At 41.5% G+C, this 27118-nt stretch overlaps 2 protein-coding genes and 1 long non-coding RNA gene across 3 annotated transcripts; 1 reads left to right on the plus strand and 2 right to left on the minus strand.

Annotated features, from left to right (window-relative positions):
* Nucleotides 1-1190: 1190 nt before the first annotated feature.
* On the minus strand, nt 1191-9814 carry ythdf2 (YTH N6-methyladenosine RNA binding protein F2). The gene is made up of 6 exons (XM_005477162.4): nt 9597-9814; nt 9351-9375; nt 8053-8132; nt 5419-7113; nt 3011-3076; nt 1191-2669 (listed from the first exon to the last, which is right to left on the minus strand). The coding sequence occupies exons 1-6, from the start codon at nt 9621-9623 to the stop codon at nt 2646-2648; spliced, it is 1917 nt and encodes a 638-aa protein (XP_005477219.1). The 5' UTR covers nt 9624-9814; the 3' UTR covers nt 1191-2645.
* A 6503-nt stretch (nt 9815-16317) lies between these two features.
* Nucleotides 16318-24255, minus strand: LOC109195775 (uncharacterized). The gene is made up of 3 exons (XR_002057289.2): nt 23542-24255; nt 22449-22534; nt 16318-16778 (listed from the first exon to the last, which is right to left on the minus strand). It is a non-coding gene; the product is annotated as an uncharacterized LOC109195775 (long non-coding RNA).
* On the plus strand, nt 21205-26524 carry vgll2b (vestigial-like family member 2b). Its single transcript, XM_003453211.5, has 4 exons — nt 21205-21827; nt 22242-22584; nt 24514-24960; nt 25427-26524. The coding sequence occupies exons 1-4, from the start codon at nt 21741-21743 to the stop codon at nt 25468-25470; spliced, it is 921 nt and encodes a 306-aa protein (XP_003453259.1). The 5' UTR covers nt 21205-21740; the 3' UTR covers nt 25471-26524.
* Nucleotides 26525-27118: the final 594 nt, after the last annotated feature.

Consider the following 27118-nt stretch of genomic DNA (forward strand, 5'->3'; position numbering starts at 1 on the left):
TACTTTAATAACATATATATACATATGAGCACATTATAGTTATGTTGTCCACCACCATCAGTTCCTTACAGCTTACCAGGCAGTGTGCTGGAAAGAGGACTTGAACTGAAGCAACGACCCCTTCCTCTAAATAAATCAAGTTATGAAGTATAGTCTTTTGACAGACTATGGAATCTATATTAAGTCAGTTATGAATGTAATGTGTCGTGTACGGCTGCAAATAAAGCAGTAGTACTAATTGAGTTTCGCAATTACAGCATACCATATTTTCAGTGTTTGTAAGAAGACTGGTGTAAAGCCGCATAAGCTCTAAAAATATTGAATGGCTCTTTGGACGCGTTTATATTAAAAACCGACGACTTTCTTTTGCAGTGGTCACATTACCTGTGCAGAAATAGGCTAAATTGTTTAATTTTATCTGCCAGCTTTTCAATTTTAAAGATCCATTTGAAATTTTGTAGACTACACTTCCTCTTTATTCATCTGTTGGCAGCGTTTTAGGTCTCACAAAAACACAGAATACGAGGGTTAAAGAGCACGTGGCATTTCTATTATCAGTAGTTTTTGGAGGAATTAAAAAACTGTCAGGAAGAATAAAATAACCAACGAACCCATCTCAGAGCAAATACAGTCACAGCAGGCCTTGATACTGAGAGCAGTTTCGGAACGCCATCGAGCCCGGGCTGAGAAACCTCGTCCTTGAGCACGTTGAAGCATCAGTAAATAGTCCTGTGTCGCCCTCTTGTGTCCGCTACGATCAATGCAAGCAGCAAAGGAGACAGAAAATGGCGGATTGCACGTTAAACAGCTGCACATCACATTTCCTCAACTCTACTTCCGCCACATCAAAAGGTAAGAGGAACCAATTTTCCGGTTCTTTGCTCACTTTGAGTGCGCAGAATCGGAAACCAAACACGATCAGGTTCATTTTAATGAGCTGCAAATCATGTGTTGTGTACTGTACACACTGCAGTCTTTTATGCCAGTAGACCATACAAGTGGTGTCTGGCCCAGCAACAGATGAAACAAAACACTAAAACCAATCTTATTGTATACTCTGTGCATCCCAAATGGCACTCCTGCCTGCTGTCAGCAAAAAGACAATGCAGACAGACATGTTTGTATAAACAGCCCACATATCACTAAAGGAGGGGGGGGGGGAGAAGCAAAGCCCAATGAGAAACCACACATGACTTTGTGGAGCATTTTTATTATGCCACAAATAAAAGCCAGTAGTTCTGAAAGAGGACCTTGCGCTTTTTACTCACCAACAATGACATTCTGAAAATGGTCGAAGCTGATTGTGATATAGTATGTATGGTTGGCTGAGCAGAAACGGGAATCCGGGAGTGTGTAGCACAAAGGCGGGTTTGGAAAGTAGAGAGGTAAGAAATGCAGGGTAGCACAGTGTGGATCGAAGCTTGGATAAACAGGGGAGGGGGCGGTGGAGGATGAAGAATGGCAGGAAGAAACATTCATATACCCATATGAGAGAAAAAAAAAACTAAACGCACAGACATGCTGCATGACAAAACTGCTTTCCAAACAAGGGGAATGCACACCATTCTGCTTAATATACCACATTTATTACTTTTGAACTGATTAATAGAAAGAGTGGGGTCAAGGCCACTCGCATCACTGTCTTTAGAAAACGGAGGAAGGAGAGAAAAACAAAAAACAGCCCATAGCAACAACGAATCAACTTGTCCAAGAGAAAGGAGGAAGGGGGGGAGAAAAAAAAAAAAAAAAAAAAAAAAAGGGGGGGGGGGGTTAAATTAGGGCCAAAGACTGTCAACAGAGGGCCCCATTTTTTTCTTTTTAGACCTTAAAAATTAGACAGTGAGCAAGGCTCATCAACTTAACATTTCTTTTGCTTTCAAACTCTTAAACCCCTTCCCTCCCCTTTTAGATCCTCCCTACCCTACCACCCCACACACTCCATCCAACACACTGGGAAAACAAAATGAAGGGCCTTCTGAACATTTGCAGTCTTCTCAAACAAAAACATGGCAAGCATGTAGAGAGATTCTGGAGTGAGCGTAGCTGGCATACGCCTACGATGAAAATCCACCGAGGAGGAAACTCTGCTGGGTCCCGGATGAAGATTTGAGCATCCTCAAAAGACAGATTGGGGTCGGGGTGGTGGTGGGGTTACAAAGAAAATGAGACACACTGCCCATTTTTCCACTTTGGGACACTATTATTAGTCAACACTACAACTTCTATTTGATTTGTGTGTTTCAGTGAGAATTACAGATCTGCTCTTGGACCATAAAAAAAAAACAAACAAAAAAAAAAAACCAAAAAACAGAAGCTGATCCTTTCATTTCAAAAAGGAAAAAAGCAGCATACAAGGGGAGAAAGCATATGTAGTGGAATGGGGGAGGGCAAAAAAAAAAAAAAATTCACCTAAGGATGCTATGCATTTAGTTGTAGTCCTATGAATAATTGTTTCCTTTTCTTTTTACTACAAGTTCAAAGTAAGTCTTTAAAGTCAAAAGAAATCAAAGTCTTCATTTAGTTTCTGTCCTTTGTTAATTCTTCACCCCTATTAGAATTTCTTTAAGAGATCTGGATGTAATGATGTAATGGGGTAGAGAGGGCTTTAAGGGGGCCATTGCAGTCTTTGACCAAAGCACCAACTGTTACTTGACTCGTCCTTGGCGCTCCTAGAACATGAAAGGACAGCATGTTACACACAAAGCAGAAATTTCATCATACAAAATATAGGCACATTGCAATAGATCCTTCCAGTTTCTCTTGTTAAATGTGGGCATCCACTTAATACACATTTTAATTGTTTCATAAAACCACAGCTCTTGTTTGCAAACAACAACCTAAACAGATGTGGGTTTCAAGGAGGAAAAGCTCGATAACTTGGCAGCGTTACAGGTACATCTAATACAGAAAGTATTACCAAAATATCAAGCACGTAATGTATGTGAAAATCATCCAAGTGGCACAGACTCAAAGTATGAAAATAGGCTAAATTTCTTCAGAATACAGTTACCTGAAGCCTGTAATGACTTCTGTTGTTTGGGTTGCTGGGATATGGCTCACTGCCTTGGACCTCCACCTGTCGCAAAAGAAGCATAAACTGAGCATAACTGAAGCATTTCAGATTGAGAGAGCCAGGTCTTTGTAGTAAGATCATTCAGTAATTTGACCCAAAGGATTACTTAGAAACAGAGCAGATTCTGCGTGAGGCCTAGCTCAACAGCTAAATATCGATTACTCTATATACAGATAACCGATATTAAAATAGATAAAACCAAATGTTGTCCATCTCAATCTCAAATTGACATATATAAAACAATGTACTCTAGATTAATCTTTTTCAAGTGTGCATTTATCAGTAAGCAATTAATTCAGGTTTACTGTCCTCAATTAAGTGGCTTAGTTAGTTTCAAGTCTGGGTGTAAACATGACAACTCAAAATGAACAAATCAGCACAGATTAAAACAAAACAAAACAACCCAACAAAATGCTGTTTTTAAGATTTCAAACACCTGGGACAAAATTTAAAAGGTTTTGCATTTCTTACAGAGACCACAAAAGAGCAGTTATCCTCCTGCAAAAATCATTAACTATGTAATTAAAGTGCTACATTCATTTCTGAACAGATGTCTTGCCATCAAGCGAAGGAGAAAGCCAAAGTACCCAATAAAATTTAATATAAAATACATACTGCAAATTCACCTCTACCAATAGTTGAGCTGGTTATGAATTTGAGCATAAACATTGTGTAGACAAAGACTTTCATGAAAACTTGAAGTTTTTGCTTTTTTCCTCTCTTGTTATTTTAGTTATATTTACATCTATCCAAGCTTATAGATACTAAATGGTAACCTCCAGACAGCACATTTGGGTTTTTAGCTATGTGGGTGCATTGTGGCCCAACAATGGTGACAGATGTTAAGCATTGTGGATCTTTCTTTCATTGCAAACTTAAAGATGACACTGAATAAAACAACTGTCCCTAGATTTACCCAACAAATAGAAAATCAACAAGCATTTGGAGATTGGTGGATGTAATTTCCAATACTGAGTATGCATATGTAAATTTATAAACTGTCTCCACCTTGATACGCCCATATTTTGAATGTAATCCACTTGCCAAAGAGAGGAAACACACAAGATGAAATAAGGGCTGGCAGTATGGAGTCATTTCTTGCTTACTACACCAACACGTTGTGTGCGTTTGCACTAGTTAGTGGCTTAGCTGTGATCCAGCTGACACTGGTCAAATGAGTCGACAATACAAAAGTGGCATGAGTCGCACCCAACTTGAGTAACATTTTCCTTCACCCGTTTTCTCAACTCCATGTGTGAGGATGGGCTCACAAGAAGAGAGAAACTAACAGGGGAGGCAAAATAATTATGATTAAAAATGACAACCCCCCCCCGTCTTATCTGACCAACATGAAAGCATGCAACTACTTTAAGCACTCACTTCCCTCCTCCCCACCTTTTAATTTGACTCCCTTTTGATTTTTAGTGGGAGAGGGCAGAGGTCCCATTGACATTTATCCTTCCAATAACGGACAACTGAGTAAATTTTAATCGATACATTTTTTACTTTTCATTTCATTTAGCTAGAAAAGCAATGTTATATCACACCTGGTGTTCTTCATAACAGGGCTTATTAAATTAACGCAGGTATTGGATTTAGAAGTTGACTAAAGACAAGGTCTCTATTTTGGCATCAAGACTAAATACCTGATCAGTGCATCTGTAGTCAAAAAATTTTTTTTTTTTAAAAAAAAAAAAGTGTAAAACACAAAAGGAAGAAGAAAAAAACAAGAACAAAACACAGCACTTGCTTGAAAAAGAAAGAAACAACCCTAGAAAAAAAACATTGAACGATCCCAGTATAAACTTAAAAACAAATTTCCCTTGTCGGTTTGACATTTTTCCATTTTTGCTTTGCTACCTTCATGCTCAAATAAGATAAAGAGATTATCAATATCATAAAGCAGTAAAGGGGACAACATCTCCCATAGTTTCGGCAGCACAGCAGCTTTAGCTGTGAACAAGATAACACTGATAAAGTTGCTAGTATTACACAATTATACACCATGCATGTTATCTATTTTATCTTTGTAAATATGTTTTCTCTTGCTGTCCACTCTTAAAGCAGAACATTACATGTGACTGATAACAGGTAGAACATAATAAAAGCTAGAGGAAAAAAGAAAAAGATGACAAATTGTTCTAATCCATATAAGCACATCAAAATCAGCTCTCAGCCCATCTGTAAATGCTTGTATTGTACCGTTTCTTTGTAATGCATAAAATCAATGTTGTACAAACACACATACACAGGCTTCAAACACTCCACCTTTTTTGATTTTAGATCACACTCGTTTTTCATTCATTTGTTATGTCATTCACTTTATTCAACAGTGACTTTGTTACCTTTTTCACACACTCTTCTTCTTCCTGACGCTTCTCGTAGTGAGAAAAGTCATCGAAGATGGAAGTGGTGTGTTTATATCCAGCGATGATCTTTAGCACCTGCCTGGCCTTGTCCAGTGGCACCTCCTGTGTGTCCCGAGAGTTGGTCACTGGCTTATTTTCGTTGTTCTCCAGTCGAATGTGCCTCAGTTGACTGTTGGGAACGTCCTTAACAAAGATCCAGCGCACATCAAAACGACCCTTCCACTTGTCCTGTGACCACACGCCAGCAGATGTGTTGTAGTCCACGGGTGAGCGCATCTCTGCTACACCACAGAAGTGACCGCTCCCATTGACACTGAACAGAAGATAAAGTGGTCCTTTACCACCCAGTGAACGGTAAGCTGCATCAAGCCTCTTGTTGCCATGCTCCGTGCTGCACCAGATGTTATACTTGATGGAGCGGTGGATGTCATCCTCGGAGTAGCTCTTGATGATAAACACCCTGCCCTGCTTGGGATTCCAGTCAAAGTCCTTCGGGTTATAGTTGTTGACCATACGCAACTTCTCTAAAACTGGGTGAGGCTCCGAAGGGACCCCTGGAACCACACCCACTCCTGAAGAAGAGGGGGGTGACTGGCCTGTACCACTCCCACTGGTATCCCCAAATCCATTGGCCCTATTCCGTGGTGGGACCCAGCGGGTAGGTTGAGATGGTTGCTGCTGTTGGCTTGGTGGAGGAGGACCACCCTGGGAGAGAGGAGGGGGCATCTGACCCATACCTGGCTGCCCAGTGGGTGGAAGCTGATGCTGACCCATCTGGGAAACAGGTGGAACCAGTTGTCCATTGCTCAGGGGCATTTGTGGATTCCCCGCAGCAGTACTTCCAGGCTGCGGGGAAGCCTGATTGGGCGGCTGCCCGTTGCTGGGAATAGGGGGCACCTGCTGAGGAGTGGTGGCTTTAGGCATGGTGCCCTTGTTGTCCCAAGTGCCAATGTCCATGTTGTGTTTAATGGGCGGAGGAGGCAAATTAGCACCAGCCATGCCACCCTTAGTTTTAAGCTTGGGCTGGGGTTTGGCTGGCTTGCTGGCAATATCAGCCCAGGAGGCAGGCTTGGCAGGGGCAATTGAGACAGGAGGCATGCTGGGAGGTCCAACAGATGATACAGGGCCTAGGGGACCCCCACCAGGTAATCCAGAGCCAACCACCTTAGGCGCCAAGTCCCCATTACCACCAGGAGCAGCACCACCTATCTTAAGCCCCGCCATGCCCTGGTCCAGGCTGTTCATACCAGGTGCCTTGTTAAGGGGCTCGTTGGCAGCAGGTGCAAATGGGGACTGTCCATCAATCATGGCACCTCCAAGTGAGCTGGGAGCATAGGCGTAGCTGCTGCTGTAGCCAGAGCTCTGCGGTGTCCCCGACTGTCCCTGAGAGCTGTTGTTGCCCCATGCTGAGAAGTCGATGCCACTGGGGAAAAAGTTGAAGCCATGCTGACCTAGGAATGGGTTGCTCCCCAGGGGGCCTGGTTGGCCAAACATAGCGTCCGGGAGGTAGTGGGGTTCCCCATTGCTCAGCTGTCCATAGGAGGCCAGGTAAGGCATAGGAGGATCCCCACCTGTGGACCATGCTGCCTCATTCAGGGAGTAGGAAAATCCTATGGAGGGGCTGTAGTAGCTGGGCATGTACGAGTCCGACATGGCCGTATAGGCATTGCTCTAAATGGAATAGAAAAATCTGATTTAGTGACAACATGAAGAAAGAAAAAAAAAAAAAAAAAAAAAAAAAGTGGAAAAAGCAGCCTAGCATTTAATTATTAAAGCAACATATTTTGTAACATTAACAGCTGAACACTCCTCTTAACATGAGCACAACTTGTTCTTCATCCAGGGAGTGAAATCACAGTAAAAATAAGTCAAGTAATTGAACTGTCACTGCTCACCACGGATTGTAACAACAATGACAACAATGTAAACAATCCTCTCGCTATTCCTCCTTTAAACTCATCTATAAATAAACAGAACTAAACAATGAACTGTTCCCCCACCACCATTTAGAGTGTCTTGGAAGAAGATAAGGACAGCTATTCTTCTGAGTGGACCAAAAGACAGGCTCTATTATTTTCCTCTACAGCCCACTTCACAGTGCATGTGCATGTGTGTTAGTTATTGGACAGGGAACAACCACATTTAACAAAAATTAAAGCAATAAAATCCAAGATGAATAAAGAGATGCACATTAATATTCTTCGTAATCAAAACAAGAATGTGCAAAGTAAACCTTTTTTATAGGTTTACTTACAATCAATAATATGGCTGAAATTGGGTTTAACAGAGGTGTTAAGACTCCTGTGTGTGTGTGTGTGTGTGTGTATATATATATATTTTTTTTTATTCTGATATGCACGGTCATGAAACTTGTGGTGGATGCAAGATAGAGAATATCAGCTGATCTCTACATCACCATTTTAACTCCCTTAAACCAGAATTTCAGTTAGTCTTTATCAGATTTATCTGAATTTCGGTGCAATAAAACAAAAGATTTGTGTTCAACTAAGAACATTTAAGGATAAGCCAGTAATGGACTACTTAAAAAAGGGAAAAGATTCAGATTTGAAAAAAACAAAACAAAACCTCACACACTGGGAAAACATTTACCTGTCTGGCCTGAGTATTCAGGTAAGGCTCAAATTCATCGTCATTCAAAGTATCCTTTTGGGTCACAGCTCCGTTTTGCACTGTAAATGAAACAACACTTGTGTTAACAGGTCTGTGCAACCCCAGAGGTACAATGGGTTAGACATTATCAGGCAATTAACATCAGCACCAACGCCACTCGTTACATAACAAAACCACTCCCTGAAATTAAAAAAAGAAAAAAAAAAAGCAATAATTGCTCAGTATGCTTCAGATTACACAGTATGCTCAATGATTTGAATCAGGGCCAGGAAAAATTAAATGGACTTGGAAGTGGTCACATACTGGCATAAAATAGCACTAAAGAAATTTAGATTCCCACAGCAATAGACACATTAAAATAATAGATAAAACCAATACTGACACCACTTCGAGAGAAAAAAAAATGCATGTTAAAATGCAGGTAGACAAGTAGTGCATGTATGTGCGCCCCCCCCTTCGCGAGTTAAAGAGCGCTCTCTGTTACAGGTGATGTTCATGTGCTGGAAAACACGAGATTGTCAGAGCTTTCCGGAGAAAGGGACAAAAAGAATTAAAATAAAAATTACGTGTTCAATGTGTTTATTCATCATTACAGTGTGACAGCATAATGATGGGAAAGCGCGAGGCCCTTTCTGACACAGGAAAAGCATGTCGGAAGACGTGTCATTTTGGTTAACCTAGCAACCAGCTAACATTAGCACGCTAGCGTCTCCATGTTAACGAGCGCCAAGAGTCCTTTCAACTTGACGGAGTTGGCTAACATTAGCCAGGTCGCCAGCGTGCTATATGGTGGCACCTGTAGCCTAATATTGCCTAATATTGCAAAAGAAATTTCATAATGTCTGATAATTAAAGACACTGAGCAGTAAGGTGTTTTCCACGCATCTGTGGGTGATAAAAGGCATTAAAAGTAGAACCAGGAAAAGGATGCTCATGTGTCTCATGTTGCCATTTAACATTAGCCACTCTGGAGACGGCTAGCCTAAAGCTACCTGTGAGAACCTGTGTGATTTCTGGGATGTAAAGGACACTCAAAAATGCTTTGTTTAAAGCCGGAAAAATCCCAACTTGAAACACAGTATCATTAAGCGTTTCACTCAAGTGATAAATTATATGAAAACCTTTAAATCGTGTACACAGAGGCCCATTCTACCCGAGCAGCTAGGAAGCCAGCTATTGCGTTCGCGCACGCAAGATTTTCTAAAGCGAAAGGTACATAAAAAGCTCCGCACTCTCTCAAACCCAAGTCGACAACGTTAGATAATATTTGTTCTTACCTTTATTAGCTTGGCCTTTCGGTCTCTGGATTGGGTCCAGGTGATTCATGAAGGTTTGATTTATGAGAAGAGAGGAAGGGGAAAAAATAGATGAAGAGATATATTTTCAGCAGTCAGTTCCTTTAGCAGGTGGTCAGGCCTACTGCACTACTGAGCCGCTGCCTCTGAGCTAAGCTATCCTTGCTAGCCCGTCGCGATGCTGAGAAATTTGGCCCCCGTAAATGTTCAGAAAATACCTCTCTTTACCTGTTCAAGAAGACTGCTGGCTGACATGTCTTTCCCCCCCGGAGCCTGTGTAACTGTATTTACTCCTAAATAAAAGCGGCAGGGTGAAATAATTATCAAGCTATTGAAGAGTTTCAGCCAAGCACCCTTATCTCTCTACAGAGCCTGGTTCTACACAATGGCGGGCTGCAGTTTGCTTGACAGACTCCTCAACATGGCTGGGCGGCCCTCGTCAACCCACGATGGTATTTATTTACAAAAAACGTGCGCCCCCCATTGGTGTGGAGGAGCCAGGGTGATGTTAGAGGCTATTATTTTCATTATAAAACATCAACATCTGAAAGATCTTTGAGTTATAAACTTCTTATAAAACGACTGTAGGATGTAGAATACAACATAACAAAATAACATAAATATGTTATTTATGTTTCATATACATATATATATGTACACAGGGGCGGATCTAGAGAAATTTTCTTAGGGTGGCATGAGGGTGGCAAAGAAATCAAATGAGGTGGCAAAATCAAAGCCTTTTTTTTTCAAACACATATGCAGGTGGTTACATATGGTTAAAATGATTCAAATGCAGTAAGTATACACGTTTTTCTTATAAATAGTCTATAACTTCATTATTGTCTGTAGCCCACATAATTAAACACTTTAGTTATATAAAACATGTGAGTTTTGATCTTATGTACTGTATAGCCTGTATAATAAATAAATATGTAGCCCAATAAGTATAAAATCCAGAAAGCTACACAACATGGAGCAGTTCATTTATAAACACAAGTCTTTCACACTGTTTTTTCTTAGAAAACAATCACATTGTTACATGCTTAAATTACAGAAAACGTCAGAAACCTGCACTGCCATGAACAAAAATTTAAACCTAATATTTTATGATTTGTTGGATTAACCCTCCGAGGGCCAAAATATAACCGGCCATTTTTGACTCCTTTTGAGTTTACATTTGTATTTCACCCTCAGATTGTTTCATTTTATTTTTTCCCCTTGCCTTGTTTGGGATCATTCTTTTCAGCTCAACTGAATGTAGTTGTTTTTTACTGACATACAGCATTAGTATTACTGATCTGAAATCACACAAAGAACTTAAAATCCTAGTAGTTTTTTTTTTTACTGTAAAAAAACGCTAAAAAAAAAAAAAAAAAACTAAAATGAGAGCACAATCAGGTGTTGCCATAAGATGCCCCACAAATTAGGTGTGCCAGTAAAAACATTGTTGGTCCACCAAAAGACAGAGGAGAACACCATATTATTATGGTGTTCTCCTGCAGGCCTGACAACAGGAGGTGTATCACTCCGCTGGTTATCTACTTCGTGACAGTGTTTATATTGCAAATGTGCCTTTGTGACATTCATTAGTGCCCTCACTGACACACAAAACAAAACAACGACTACACAACAGAACAACTACACGAGACAACACAACACACTAACTATACACTCCACACTAAACGTCACAAATCTCCCACATCTAAAAACTCGCTCTCTCTCTCTCTCTCTCTCTCTCTCTCACTCGCTCTGTCTCGCTGCCGTCACTCCCAAAACTTTTCCTAAACAACCAAATCCCACGTGTCAACTTTTTTTTTTAATTGGTCGACATGCTACATTTTTCCACCAATAGGAAAGAGGTGGCTTTTTCTTTCTTTACTGTTTTCACGCTGTCCGAAAACGCTTAAAAAGAAAACACACACACACACACACAAACAAAAACAAAAACGTGATGACAGTATTTAGAAAAAAGCATGGCTTATATATATTATCATAACTGTGGATTTACTGGCCTGTAATTAAAATTTAAAAACTTTGAAGTCCGAACTTTCAGAAATGGCTGAAATAGAGACTCGGCGTGGCTGCAGCTTGTTGCTGCGTCAGCTTAAATCAGTCATGTGATTTGGAGGTGCAGCGTGTCAGTGGACCACAGAGGGTTAATAACACTCACCTTCATTCCATTTCCAGAGTGTAACATCCACCCACCTGTGTAAAATCCGAAATTCCCATGGTGTTGTTCAAAATGTGCTCTGGCACAATCATAAGCATCACTTGCTACTGAAAACAAGAAAAAAGCCGGTCAGCGCTATGGGCTGAACCATTTGTTAATGCGGTGGTTCCCAAACTTTTTTTTGCCAGGCCCCCCTTTTTTACAAGAAAAATATTCGCGCCCCCCCCACACACACACAAACAAACACATCCTCCAAACACACACCCATATTTTGTTTACAAACTCAATTGTGGTTTATTTCACACCTCAAACATTTAGTAAACAATTAAGCAAATACAAGTAAACGGCAATAAATCACAGGTAGTAATAAAATATACTACTAACTCTTTTACGCTGCGTCCACACCTACGCGGGTATTTTTGAAAACTCAGCTGTTTCTATGCGTTTGGGCTTTTCGTCAACACGTAAACGGCGTTGCGATTCACCGAAAACGGAGATTATTTAAAACCTCCTTTTTTGCGTTTACGTGTGGACGAGGAATACAGAGTTCGTCACGCAACGTCAAAGGCATGTGCCTCTTTTCACGTCACGCCGTGCGCCACGTTATTGTTTACATGAGATGAATTGCAGAATGGCAGATAGAGACAAAATACTGTTACTGTTAATCTGACTATCTTCAGGTTTTATACGCTTACATACACACGCAGTTACTGTCCCTCCATTTAGAAAGGCAGAGGCGTCACGGTGTAATTATTTTTATGTGTAGTTGTTTTTTTTCCTGTGTAATAATATTCAACATTGCTATCAATACATTTTTCAAAAAATGTCTCTCTGTGCAAAATGGGTTTAAACACATAAACAGCTGTGGGATACTGTTTGTCCGTGATTTGAACCGGGGGGGAACAAATTACGGCAGGACCAGCCTGATATTATTTGTATCCCACTGTAACTTTACTGCATAAAGAGCTAACATGTCCAAAATGTCAGGAGTAGTTAGTCATTACGAGAAGTGTTTGTGAACTAAAAATCAAGAATGTGGGATACTGTTTGTCCGTGATTTGAAGAGCCCAGCGCTGCTCCCGACGCAGGGAAACTAATTTTGCAGGGGAGACCTACCTTGGCACTTGTGCAGGTGAAGCCAAAGGGAAGATATGCTTCACCATATTTTCCTGTCTTTGGCTTCGAAGGAAGTTGGTTTGGAAACATATTTGGCGATGCTTCATCTCCTGCTTTGCGTTTGTGTGGGAGCCCCGTCAAAAACCTGTCCACAGTGTCCAAGCGCTCTTTTTTTTTTTTTCCTTTTCATACTGGGGCGGGCCCCACACTTTGGGAACCTCTGTGTTAATGGAACTCTATGCAATATATTCAGTTTGAGCATTTATATTCACTGTTGACTGTAACTACGCTCAAACTGTTAATGCTATCTTATTTTACTAAACAACACTGTCATATGCAAAACTGGGTGGCACTTGGGGTGGCAAGGGATCATTTTAGGGTGGCACTTGCCACCCAATGCCACCCTTCTAGATCCGCCCCTGTATGTACACACATATATATGTGTGCTTGATGGTTGCTGTATATGTGCTGCTATGACAACAATTTTCCTCTGGGATTGATAAAATCTCTGATTCTGATTCTGATAAACAAAACCACATCAGGAAATCAGGATTTCTAATCTAAAAAACCTAAAAACGAATCTGTTATATAACTGTTACTTACCCAGGAATTTATTTTCAAAACTCTCTGCTGAAACAGTTTTTAAATCATTTTCATGCTGTTTTTGCATTTCATCACTGCTTTCCAAATCAATAGAGCAGAAGGTTGCTCCAGAGTGAATGTTGTGGGTTGTAAAATTACGTGTTTCTTCAGAGAAGCCCCCAGCCTGCCCCAGGGGAGCTGCTGTGTGGGCTACAAGCTTGTGAAGTCTGTGATTGTACGGGTTGGAGGTATGAATGAATGCAGTGCCGATTCTAGAGTCTATAGTGGCCTTAGGCAAAAATTCGCAGGTGGCCCCTTCAACCACTATTCATTAAAATTATGGTTTAAAAAATCTGACATCATCAAAAGAAATTGTGCACTCACTGTCACAGCCACCACAGCTGGACACCCTTGGCTGCTCTGCTAGCTTAGTTAAATAATATTAAATGTCAAAGAGAGCAAAAATAAATACTGTGACTTTAGTGGGTAGCAGGTGTTTCTCCTCCAAAAGTTAAGGCTAATCTGGCAGCAGTTTAGTTATTTAATATTGTGCAGTCCCAATCAAAAGTTTAAGACCACTAAAAAATCATATTTTGCTTGATTGGATCTTATAACAAGGTTCCAAGTAGAGCTTCAACTTGCAACAAGAAGAAATGGGAGTGAGAAGAGAGAGAAAAAACATTTTTTTAGCATGCAGTTTATTGAAAACAACGCTTAAACTGAAACACGCTGTCTTACAGCTGATCAAAAGTTTAAAACCACGTGCCTTTAAAAGGCTATATCTGTGCAAAAAATGTGGATTCATTGTCATTTTCTGTCAGGCAGTCACCCTGTCATGACTTTCTGATGGCAAAGGCAAAAAAAACTTTCCCTTTTTGGTCGGGTTGTTGAACTGCATAAACGGGATCTCTTGCAGTGCGCCATTGCTGCTGAGGTGGGACACAGTAAGACATTTGGAATTTCTCAAATGATCCTGAGAGTTACGGAACAAAAAAGTCAAGTGGAAGACCCAAAAACACTCAGCCGGAGGATCCAGTTGGCTGTCCGTCAAGACATTGGATGACCCTCGACCCAAATTAAGGCTGTTACTGGTGCCGACTTCAGCTCCATAACCATCAGACAACATCAGAGGCTGAAGAGCTTCAAAAACAAAAAATGTCTTCAAAGGCCTCGTCTCCTTGAAAGCCACAAAACGGACCGTTTGGACTTTGCAAGAGAGCACCAAACATGTGACATCGAAAGGTGGAAGAAAGTTTTATTCTCTGATGAGAAAAAATTTAACCTTGATGGTTTCCAATGTTACTGCCATGACGAGCAGATCCCACCTGAGACGTTTTCTACGCGCCACAGCGGAGGGGGCGCCATAATGGTCTGGGATGCTTTTTTCCGTGTTCTCCTGATCTAAATCCAGTTGAGAACCTTTGGGGATGGATGGCAGGGGAAGTTTACAAAAATGGACAACAGTTCCAGACAGTAGATGCCCTCCGTGCAGCCATGTTCACAACTTGGAGAAATGTTCCCACTCACCTCATGGAAATGCTTGCATCAAGCAATGAATGAATTTTTGAAGTGATCAGCAGAAACGGTGGAGCTACTCATTACTGAGTTCATATTTGGAACTTTGATTTCTGTTATGGGGGGTTTGGAGCTGTGGTCCTAAACTTTTGTTCAGCTGTAAAACAGCCTGCTTCAGTTTAAGCGTTGTTTTCAATAGATTGCATGCAAAAAAAACCCAAAAAAGTTTTTTCTCACTCCCATTTCTTCTTGTTGCATGTTGAAACTCTACTTGGAACCTTGTTAAGATCCAACAATGCAAAATATGATTTATTTTTGGACATTTTTCAAGTGATCTTAAACTTTGGATCGGGACTGTATTTAACTGTTGCTATCTGCTGCACTCACTGCTGTTTTTCTTTCGTCGCTACAAAACTACACCGCTGTTTTGTTGATTTGTGCTAATCTGAATCACACAGGCTACTTGCAACAGAGTGAGTGGAGTCAAGTGTGGCTCCACTATTGTCATTGCAAACTTTGCATACTGCTACTACTGTATTTTAAAGTTTGTTGGTCCTTGGAGACCCCCCACAGACCCCTGGGCACTTAGCAATTGCCTAGTTTGCCTGGTTGTAAGCTGAGCCTCTGAATGAATGAATGTACTGTGTGAGTACTGGGTACTGTGTGAATGTACTGTGTGGGGCACTCAGAGACAGCTGAAACTCATTGGAACTTCCCTAAATAAACCAAAACTTTGTTTTCCTCCGACAAAAAACAAACCATCCAGTTGTCCATCATTTGCAGACACTATTTAGTTTTTCTAGGTCTTTATCACCCACTAGTGTTGTTTCAGAGGATAATACTCCAATACTAGTACTTGCCATTTCATGCTCTTGCCACAAGATGGACACCTTGACACAATATTGAATTTTCAATTTAACTTGGGCACTAAAATCAAGTTGGGTTTTTTTTTTGTTTGTGTGTGGCAAGGCCAAGAAATCCAATTATCACAAATGATCAGTACCATTCCTCCATTTCTTTTCCCATGAGTTCCATTATAAAGGAATTCTGCTCACTTACACGAGTGTAAAAAGCATTTCACAAGAAGATCCTTTTCTTGAAGTTAACTTTTTCTTTATGTGCTTATCACGTGTTTGATTTTGACCATGCAAGACTCGGTGACACTAATTACAAATGTGTCTGTATTGATATTGCCTCAGCTTGTGAGTCATCCTTTATAAACTCATTAAGAATATACCCACTCATTCAAAGACCCAGAGTCATTTTCATCTCAAGACCAACTTTTCATATATTTTCACAAACTTTAATCTTCCAAAACATGTGGTATTATCTACAGTCATTTATGTTACAAGCTTATAGCCTCCGTAATATTTAGTTTCTAATAGTTATCATCATGCAGGGCACTTAAGTGAAATGGTGACCCCCTCCACCCCAAACTACTGTATGTGGCATGTGACTAAATTGCACCTAAGAAGGCACGATACAGGGCCAGGAATAACCCCATCTTTGCACCCCCCCCCCACCCCACACACACGCACATACAGATCATAATTTTGCCAGGGAAAAAAAGGAGAATAAAATGGTGATGCTTACACACCTTTCTCAGCAAGTATGTGGTATTTTATTAGATCACATACAAAACTCAGACAATGGCAGGGATGTTCCAAGGGCTATCATAAAAGCCATTCTTCCAGAGATGAAGTAATGCGGATAAGTGTTGAAGTATGGGAAATATAGCTGACTTAATTCGGTGAACGAAGAACAAATGCAAATAAGGATGACAAACCAGTAGCAGTGACAAGACATTTGACTTGTGAAACATGCCTAGGACAGTAGCATGGCATGCATGTATCATATTCCACCTTTCATCTCTCAATCATTTTTGGGTGCTTGACTTTTTTTTCCCTGGGGCTTGTTGACTGCTGTGGATTGGACAGGTGGCATAGCATGGCAAAGAGCTGGCTGCTTACCAGCCAATAAAAATAGCTGTGGTCTCCATGATGTCACCGGTGAGTAAATCATAGCTCCTGAGAGTAGAAAGAGAGAGACATAAAATGATTAAATAACTGCTAATCTCTGTTTTGCATGTTTGCAGGAGAATTTTTTTTTCCAAGAATTTCTCTTGAAAGTTTGTCTTGTTGATTTTTAACCTAATTTGTCTAAGTTTGTGTCAGTCTCTGCATGTACTCTTTATGATTTTGTCACATCTGCATGTTCAGATTCACGTGTAAACACTGAGAACGATGTTAAAGCGAGCACAAGGAAAGACTGTTGCATTACTCATGCTTACCACCCGAAACACTGCCATCTTGAGCCAGTCACACTGGCTGCAGTTGCCAGAAAGGGTGTACAAACTAAAGCCGGAGTCTGATCTCACTCCCATACCTGTCATTCTAAAGCCACAACACCATGCTGCTGATGAGGAACTTGATCGGTCGTAAATCTTCCCTGTTTGACCATGTGACACGCCAAATTTGTGATTCTGCCCTCTGTCCACCCTCCGCATCTCTTTCCCTCCACCCCCTTGCCACCAGCATTGCCCTTCTAACTGCAGGCCTTGCTGGCACCCTGAAGCAGGAATGTCAGGCAGTAAGGTGACAATCCCACATGCCCAGATGAGAGGTCCTGTGTGCATCTTTCTTGTGTCTGTATGTTTTCTTTTGGCCTTACTGTATATCTGTGTGTGCTTTTCAATGAGTTTGTAAATTTGTTATTTTGTGTGCCTCATTCCGGTGACCATTGCAGTTATGTGACGGCAAAATTGTCTCAGCAATAGGATGTTAGGAATGTAGCACTTGTCAGGCTCTCTGAGGATGCTGTTAATTCACATTCTACCCATTTAATAAGGTTAGCCTTCAATACAGTGGGAATTGAGTATATTTAGCTAGGGAGCACATCGCTTGTTGTATGATTGACTCCCCAGCAATAGTGAAATTTTATTTTCTGTCAGTGTATCACATATCTGTTTAATAAATACATTCTAAAAAAGCCTTTTCTATTATCTGTCTGTCTACTTCTAAATAACCAGCGATTTTGCACATTTAAGAGCATTGATTCTAAAAATAAACCAAAACATTATTGCTGATTTCTTTGCAAATCAAACCTTGGTTTTAAATTTATGAAAGTGTTTTTCCCAGCCCTCAACAGTACTGGTATTATTGCATGGTTGCTTGCTCAACAAAGTAATTCGTGTAAATTAGTGCTGGAAGGAGCAACAGCTGACAAATGAGCTCCCTGATTGTGTTATTACCTGAAAATGGATATCATGAAATACTCATTTGGGGCGTGGTAGTTGTCAGAATTCAGAATAATATGATAAGATAACCTTGATTAACCTTTATTAGTCCCACACGTGGGAAATTTGTTTTGTCACAGCAGGAAGTGGACAGTGCAAAAGTTATATAGCAAAATTAGAATACAATAAGAATAGAATAGAATAGAAATAAGAATACTGTACACAACTGTAAAGAATAGAATAAAATAAAATAAAATACTATATACAGTAGAATAAATAGAATAAAATATACAATAGGATAAAAATAGAATGCAAATGCTTTATACAACTGAGTAAAAAATACAACTTTTTCAGAAAAAGAGTATTGCACTTAGTGTTATTGCACGTGTGTGTTTGATGGTGATTATCTAAGGTACTTTCTAAATTATTTCTTTAATATTTAAAGAAATCTAGAAAAATTGCCGTAAACATTGAATTGTAATGTGCAACTTAAGACCAAAAAAATTGTTGACAAACTGAGAAACTGTTTAGGCGCCAGAATGCTCTCTGTTAGATTTTTTTTTTTAAATTGTAGGCTCCTGAACCCATAGACTTCCTCAAATAAAATACATTCAACATTCACTGTAAAGACTGCTGTGGAAAATGGCGATTAATGTCAAATGCATGTGATGTGTGAAACGGTAAATTGGTGCATGTTTCTTAACTTTCTTTAACTAACTTGCAGATTTAAACTTTGGAAACTTGGGCCTCGGTGGTCTGCGGAGACAAAGCGGAGGTTGTGTGACGAAGAAAATAGCTGCACACATGCACATTCTATCACAGAGGATTTATCACCAACATTTGTGTAGAAGGTTGAATGAGCCAGACCTGTCCATATGTGGCCCTTTGTATGTATGCATGTGTGAACGTGTGTGTGTGCCTGGGTGTCTGTGTTTCTGATGACACTTGGTGATGATTTTGAACAGCTGAGATGAGTTTGTGAACTGGACAACGGGGCAGCTGTACATCTCTGTCTTGGACATATACACATGCACATACACACACAGGCACACATACTCACTGAAGCATATAAACAACAGTGGAATCCTGAGGGGCCGACCCCCTCGGGACCAAGCCACTCTGAGACCTTAATAAAGGACTTGTTGTTTCAGGAGGTAGGTTATATGGTTTCAGGTTCATATTGCAAGCCCCACTTTACAGACCATCACCATATGCTTACTGATCACATTTTCCTCAATGGCATTTACATCTTAATAAACTTTATATCCCTTTTGACAGTTTAACTTCAGTGATCTTTAAAAAGGCAGCGGTACACGGAGCATTCACAATTATTTCTTTAATGTTCTCAGGTATTTCTAGCACAGAGTATAAACTATTAATGGTGGTGTTGCAATTTGAATAGTGGTCTAAATAAAACCTGGTTGCCATTACTACCTCAGCTGGCCCGCAAATCTCAGCCAATGAAAGACTTTTCCTGGTCAGACCTCTTTTAAGAGAGGCGGGGCTTAAATGTGCTGAGGGGTCACAAGGAGTGATGTAACCTGTGTTTATTTTCAGCCTATACACGTAAATGTAGACACCACCAAACACATTTCCCCTCAGAAACACACGCAAGATAAATTAAAGATATGCGCACACTGTTCTTCCCATGCACAGAGTTTGGCATGCACTATTAAATATCACTGAGAAAAACAAATGAAGCAGCTGACTAAATTTTGGACTTTGGGACCTATGCCATGTTCTTGCAGGCTGACTGTCTCTCTCGCTGTCTTCCTAGTTTGGTCAGTTGATGACAAATGTGGCCACATGTATGTGTGCACACACACTCAGCAGCACTCTCTTATACACGCAATCGCAAATGTGCACAGGGGTTGGCTATGGCTGGGGAAGACAGGGTGATTAAATAGAGATAAGGTGTGTGTATCACTAGGGAAGACAAGTGGTAATGGAGGGGTGGGGGTGGGGGGGAGCAGAGACAGAAAGAGTTACAGAGACACAGAGAAATTTAGTCATGGCCATTAATACTAATAGTGGCCTCCCTTCCCTTCCGTCAGCTGCAGCTGTTGATCACGCTGGTGTAACAGTGAGCTTTCTAGCATTGCATCACTCTCTTTCTCCTTGAGTCCTGTGCCGTCCTGCATTACATTACCCTGCATGCACATGGATCTGGTAGCCCCTATTCCACAACTTACTGCAAGGGCAATGGACTGGAAGCAGGGAAGCAGGGCTAATGCCCAAATAAGGTTATTAATATACTTATGTGGCTTAGAAAGTGAGATTCAGTTGCTGTCTTGGGATTATATACAATGCAGTGCCATGCATTATAGAGTATTATATCACACAGCTTTGCTGCGAAATAATAATTATTAAAGGTTGATAGAAAAAGAGAAAACTTACATATTTCAGCATATCTACTGCTATTTGAGAGCATGCTTGATTAACTAGCATGCCAATAACCTGCTACCAGTTATTCACAGTATGTATGATGTATGCATAGCAAGATGTTGGTCATGTTCTGCATCCAGAGAACGCAGCAAAGGAACGATGTAACTTCCCGAGGAGCTCGTCCACTAGCACACATCAGAGACATTCCACCTCATCTGACACTCGTCCATGGAATTCTGCAAACTTTCCACACTATTCTCCCAGGCATTCTGAAGTGCCTGTCAAAAAGACTGGCATGCCTAAACATCAGGCACCTGTAAACACTTAAAACAAGCAAAAGAGGCTGCACTATTGGAAAAAGTGTTCTTCACATTGAATGGTTGTCGTTTTGAATTCCGTGCTTCTGTGGTGCTTGTGATTGTCACTGTTTGTGTTATTGTGTGTGAAAATATCTTTTTATTTGCACTTCTGATAGGTGATAATTTGTCATAGATTTGTGCAGAGTCCCTTTCTCCTTTATGCTGGTATGACCAGTGTATGCAACCTATAGTTGACACCTATGTGTCATTCTCGGAACCCACTAAATACTTCAGATGACTTGAGGGTTTACTTGGCAACCGATAGCTGTTTTAAGACCATGGATACACTTTCGACCTGGACTGAACACAAGGTTTTTAAGTATCCAAAGTACATGGAGACGAATAAAAAGTCACTGAACCGCGTGTATCATGTGCTCATTGTTGTGTGGCCAGTTATAAAGCTCAGTGACTTCATCCAAATCTATTTGTGTAACTAGATGACATTCTATTTAACCCTTTTTTTTCTACACCAGGATTACGATGGTCTGGAGTCATAATGATTTACTGTGTGCTTACAGCTTTTCTAGAATACACTCTTGCCCACTCTTTGAATTTTATATTCACAAATATTGGCATAATTTACGCCTATATGTTTTAAATGAGCTTTTACGTGATTACACCCATCAGACAGTTAATTTCAGTACTGTGTCAAATTTGCTCGAAAGCAATCTGTTATAGATGTTATGCCAGTGGGAGTCTTAATGTCGGTGATGTGGGGTGTTGAGAGCTGGTAAAGGTGGGAGGGGTTGACACAAAGATGTACAGGACAGGACACCCTCATGCTTGCTCCATAAACCTCACCACATTTTGCTACCGCAGCTGTGTGGCGCACGCAAGGAAAGCGGAGAGGTGCGCTCCTCCTGGAGTGACTATGTCGAGTCTGGAACGGGTTTTTGTGCACTGATCGGCGACTAAGAAGCTCATTTCTCTCCGACATAAACGGAATGTTGACGCTCTCTCTCTCACTAAGGTCGGTTTCAACAGAGCATTGAAGACATCGCTCATTTACCATGAGCTGTTTGGATGTTATGTACCCAGCCTATGGACATTACGCACCGTACGCACCGACTGCTCCCGCTTTTATCAGTAACTTCCAGGTAAGAAATGAGCACATGTGGAAACGTTCTTGTGATAACTCTCATCTCAAGTATTGGAGCCTGTTGTGCTAGTTAACAGATACGCTAATTTATGCAGCTTGTGCGTAAAAGCAAACAACCAGATTCAAAAAGTTTTTTTTTTGTTTACGTTTGTGATTTAAGAATTACTTTGATTTATTGAGATTTTTTCTTTATATCTGTACATGTCACACCAAGCACAGAAGTCACTCTGCACCCACTAATTAGCGCACAGCAGCTCGCACGCACACACAGATTACACATACCAGTGCTGCCTCATACAAAGAAGAGCATCATGTCAAAATGTCTCATAGTCAGCTCCAGAACTGTCTTCTGCAACACCTGTTTCAACTCTCTCCCTGTTCTTCCTCTCTCTGCCCTCTAACACCGCGCCAGGCTGCCACAGGTCTAAATAGCGCTTCATCTCATTGCCGGGATTTTATGGACACTCCCAACGGCCCCGAGGGGATGTCTGGGGGCCCAGGCACTGGAGGATCAACTTCCTCCTCTGCTTCATCCAGCTCTTCTTCCTCCTATACTCCTGCGGCTTCAAGGCCAGAGGAAGGCCCTAAAGAGAAGCAGGAAGCTCCCGAGGCAGAATACCTGACTTCTCGCTGTGTCCTCTTCACCTACTACCAGGGAGACATCAGCAGCGTTGTGGACGAGCACTTCTCCAGGGCCCTCAGCTCCTATATGGATGGTGAGGGCAAACGTCGGGCACCAGAACATCAGCGAACAGGTAAATTTCATTGCCCATACAGAATTATCATTTGATTCAAATAAAGGTCCTTTTACCAGCAATACAAAGTCATAGTGCACGTTTGGTGTTTTTAAAGAAACTGAAACCCCCCCTCAAAACATTTCAAGATGTATTAATAAAATCTAATTTGTGCAGTATATGCACAACAATAAAGCAACACCAATCAATTTTATAAAATCTTTAATAGACTAATTCCCCATTTATTCTTGGCGTGTTTACATGACGACTGTGGGTTTTCTCCTTACTAAATCCTTCTCCTCCCATGTATTTAGGGAAGCACAGGTGCCATATTTGTCACAGTTGAGACATTTTGCATGAGAATTTGAAGCCCGACAGGCTGAACTGACAGGGAGCGCAGCAGAGTGTAACACAGGTGATTTGGTCAATTGAAGGCTCATTTGTTCAAAAAGTTGTCCCTGGAAAGGTCGGGGCATCGGGTCAAGAAGGTTAGAAGCAGTTGGAAGTCAAATGGGTCTACTTTGACTCTTCCAGGCTAAAAGGTTTAAAAAAAGGCACAAGAGAGTCAGCGTGCATTGTTGGTTTTGCGGGTGAAAATCCCAAATTCAGACGTAGCTATAGTCAGATTTCTAGTATCTGGCTCCCGGGTGTAAATATGACTCTGTGTCTCTGTGTTTCAGTATGTTTTGCCAACTTTATCATCAGGAGACGCTGTAGATTTATGAGTTTATTGTGGGTTATGTTAATACCAATTACAGATAATGTATAACTATCATCCAAAGAATCCTAAAAAAGCTCAAATTAGTGTTGTGTAAAGATGTTCCTTTCCTCTTTTTACAGTTTTAAATTTGATTGCACCAAGATGTAAAGTAAAAAAAAAAGTAGAAATGAATATTTTAAAGATGCCAGTGTTGTTTTTTACTGCCAGCTTGACGATATCCTTTGGATATCCATGTAGGGCCTAAAGCGTCTACTCACTCTGTTGCTCTGTCGGTTTTAGTCTCTTTCCTTGTTGAGTCGGACGTCTTCATTTCAGCACCAGTGCACGCTCCCTGCCTCACAACAGATGCTATGTTTATACATGACCGTAAGCGCACAGCCTCGCTGCGGTATCCGCTTCAAACGTCTCCATGGCTGCCATTCTGTCTCTTGCTCCAGCTCTTGCCCCACAATGGTTGCTCAGTCAGTTGCCCACCTGCCAGTCAGATTTATATAAGTTGCGGTCATTGTGATATGGGCAGTGGGAAACACTGCCTCTTGGGGGGATGCATAGGGCATTTTTTTTTTCTTATAAATATCCCAAGGGAAAATTATACTGCTAAAAACATATAATGGCTTGCTGACATTCTGTCAAGGGCGAGGAGGGTGGGGGAGCAGAGAAAACAACAGGTGGGGGTGCAGGAGACAGAAGAGAGGGTTGGCGGGTGCTAGCACGGGGCCAGAATTGCTTTTTGAGTGTGTGTGTGTGTCTGTGTCGGCTTGAGTGTGTTGTGAGACTTTCAAAAGTAGTGAGCTGACAGGAGAGTGAGAGATGTCACCACAGCAAGTGATTTAAGACCCTGTGAGTCTTGGGCTCATTCCAGGTCAGAGCGCCTGCCTTATATAGAATTCCAGGGTATAGGGACATCGCCCTTTCTACCTTTCTCTTTAGCGCTCACTCCCCTCTGTCTGCTCGAACGTGGTTGTGTTTATTTCTGTGTCTTGTTGGGGCTAGGACGGTGTGACAGTATGATCCAATGGGGAAGATATCTGGGCCAGAGGGTGTAGCAGTCATGTGAGTGACATCTATGTTTTAGTATGTGTTGCTCCTCCTGCACAGCTCCAGCCTTTCCATTTGCTTCTATAAATCAATTCAATTCACTACGCAGTTGTGCAACAGTTCATGACTTGGCCTAAATTTGACTGTTGTGCCTCCTCCTACCTCTTCTCTCCCACCTCTTCCCTTATTAGATACCCCGTCGCCTAGCAGTAGACGAAGCTTCCCCCCATCCTTCTGGGACAGTAACTACTCCTCGCCTCAGAGTCGCTCCCACTGTGAGACCGGTGCACCTTCCTATTCCATGGACCCGTACGCATCAGGGCTACACCCCAGCCTGCAGCACCCGCACGCTCATCCTCATCCACACGCTCATCCGCACTCCCACCCTCACCCACCAGAAAGCTGGGGATATCCTCAGGCCCAAGCCTACGGCCCCCCACGGCCTCTCCATGAACTTTATTCACCTTCAGCTTTGGAGCCCCACTATGGGCCCCTACTCATGCCTACCGTGAGGCCACCTCATCTCCCCACCTTGCCAAGCCACTATGAAGTGAGCAAGCTGGAGCCCACTACCTCATGGCCCAGCCTGCTCCCCCCAGGAGATGTCAGCCAGACTCTGGCACTCAACATGGATGCAGGTAACCACTCAACCATGTGAGGCCTTTGGATGGTACAGTGCAGTTTTAGTGCAAGATTGAACTTTCATCTATTTAAATTTAGCAACACAACACACCAAGCAACCCTAACTTTAAAATATCAAAGATTCATGAATAATACTTGTCAAATAACCATTTACACAAGCACCCACACTCTGTTGCACACTGCTGTACCAACTTTCAGCCCCTGTAATGTTCTGTATAGAAAACAAATGCCCAAATGCAAACATATATACACTCAGGAAGTTAAATAACTCAGTCACCATTATAGACACTCCCACGCATGTAGACACACACTCACAAATGCACACGACACATCATAATCATCACAGGAGCTCCGCCACCCCACAAAAACAGGATGTTTGGCACAAGTAGACTCCATGACAACCTGTGTTCTGTGTTCACCATTGTCCTCCTCATTGTATCCTTTTCTTTTTTTTCCCCTCAGGTCTCCAGCAGCACAAGAAAGGCAAGGAGCTCTACTGGTTCTAACGAGCCCTTCAGTCACAGTGACCAGCCATTACCAGATCCAATTAGTCCCTGGACCTACTTTGCTATTGTCACAGCGGGTCCCTTTATCCCCCGCCCCCCTCCTCCATACACACTTTGCATCCCCATCTACCCACCCCCTTCACTCTGTTTCTAGCCTCCCCTGCCAGTATACAGCCTTGCTCCAGGTCGACGTGTGTGCACCATGGAGATAAAGCAGAGAGAAAGAGGGAGCGAGAGAGGGAGAGTGTCCGAACTGTCTGTAATCTGTGCTGTTGCTCTCTTTTTCTCAGCTCTTTTGGTCTCCCTCTCCTGTCACTGCACAGACCTTGGCAAGGTGTGAGCCACAGTGACCTGTTTGGACTGAGAAAGACAGGATCACACCAGACTTTTTTTTTGGTTTTTTTGCAGAGGACAGAGAGATGGAAGGATGAATGGAGGGACAGAGGGATGAATAGCAGAGAGTAGGGATTTCCTCCAATGTCCCTGGTTATCTCTGTCTCATGCTCTGTGTTGGTACAGTGGTTTTCATTATCCACTTATCTGCATTTCACAAATGCAACATTCAGTGATAAACAAGAGCAGCAATTATGGCAGTTTAAGCTCTGTGACTGTCATCATGAGGCCTTTTGTGTTTGTTATTATATAATACTGCTCTCTGAAATAAAGTGTTTATATTTATTGGTGTTTATGTGCATTTCTAAAATATTAGGTTGGCCAGTGTTCTGAAATTTTTGTGTCAAGCTGATTGTGCTTTATATATATATTTTTAAAAGAGGTGATAAAGCTGACCATACCAGATCTATCATCTATCTTATGTGGAGGATATCATCAACGTAGTTTCTCTCGCATCTACCACGATTTGTTTGCTCAGAACTATCAGATAAAACTGAACTTTCAATTTGATGCTGTTCCATTTTAGTTCTTTTGTTCTCTGTCATTCATAGACATTTTGAATTTTGGCTTTCTTAATATTTGTGGGATTATTTTTTCCTTTTTTCAGTGTGCTCATTTTTTTGTGTCCAAGAATGTGATGTCAATAAATATTTTTATGGTTCATTGTCACATCTCATAAATGTTTACCTTGAACGATACTAGCAACATGAATATAAGAGAGTAATATTTCCAGATGATAAATACTAATATTAGCCTGGAGAAATTTGGCTCCATGGAAAGACTCCAGGTGTCAGGTAACATATCTGTGATGAAGGCTTTTCGGCCTGTTTCTAATTTTGCACACTTGTTTGGTGCCCTGACATTTTCATAGCTGTCTGATTCCCAGATACAGTAGCAGAGCCAGATGTGATCAAGGTTACGCTGTGCACCTCGTCTTATTTAAAAGGCCTTCCATTTGAATTCCTACTTGCATTCACACTTTGTCACCTATAAAGTGGGAATGAGTGGCAAATGCCAGCCATGTGTAACCAGAGAAGAAGCCAGCCATCCCAGCTATGCACCAAATGTTGCTGTGTTATTGATCTGATAATCAGATTATGCCCTAAGGTATGCCAGTCTTGGCCACCGTCACAATTTAGTGGCTGTTATGTGTGACCCCTCGCCCCCCTAAGAGAGCAGCCAACTATGTGATTGGCTTTAATCTGAGGAAACATGTAGAGTAATGAAATTAAAAGAGTTTACCAGGGTTAGCTTT

The sequence above is a fragment of the Oreochromis niloticus genome, linkage group LG19 (genome assembly GCF_001858045.2).
Source record: "Oreochromis niloticus isolate F11D_XX linkage group LG19, O_niloticus_UMD_NMBU, whole genome shotgun sequence".
NCBI classification, from domain to species: Eukaryota; Metazoa; Chordata; class Actinopteri; order Cichliformes; family Cichlidae; genus Oreochromis; species Oreochromis niloticus.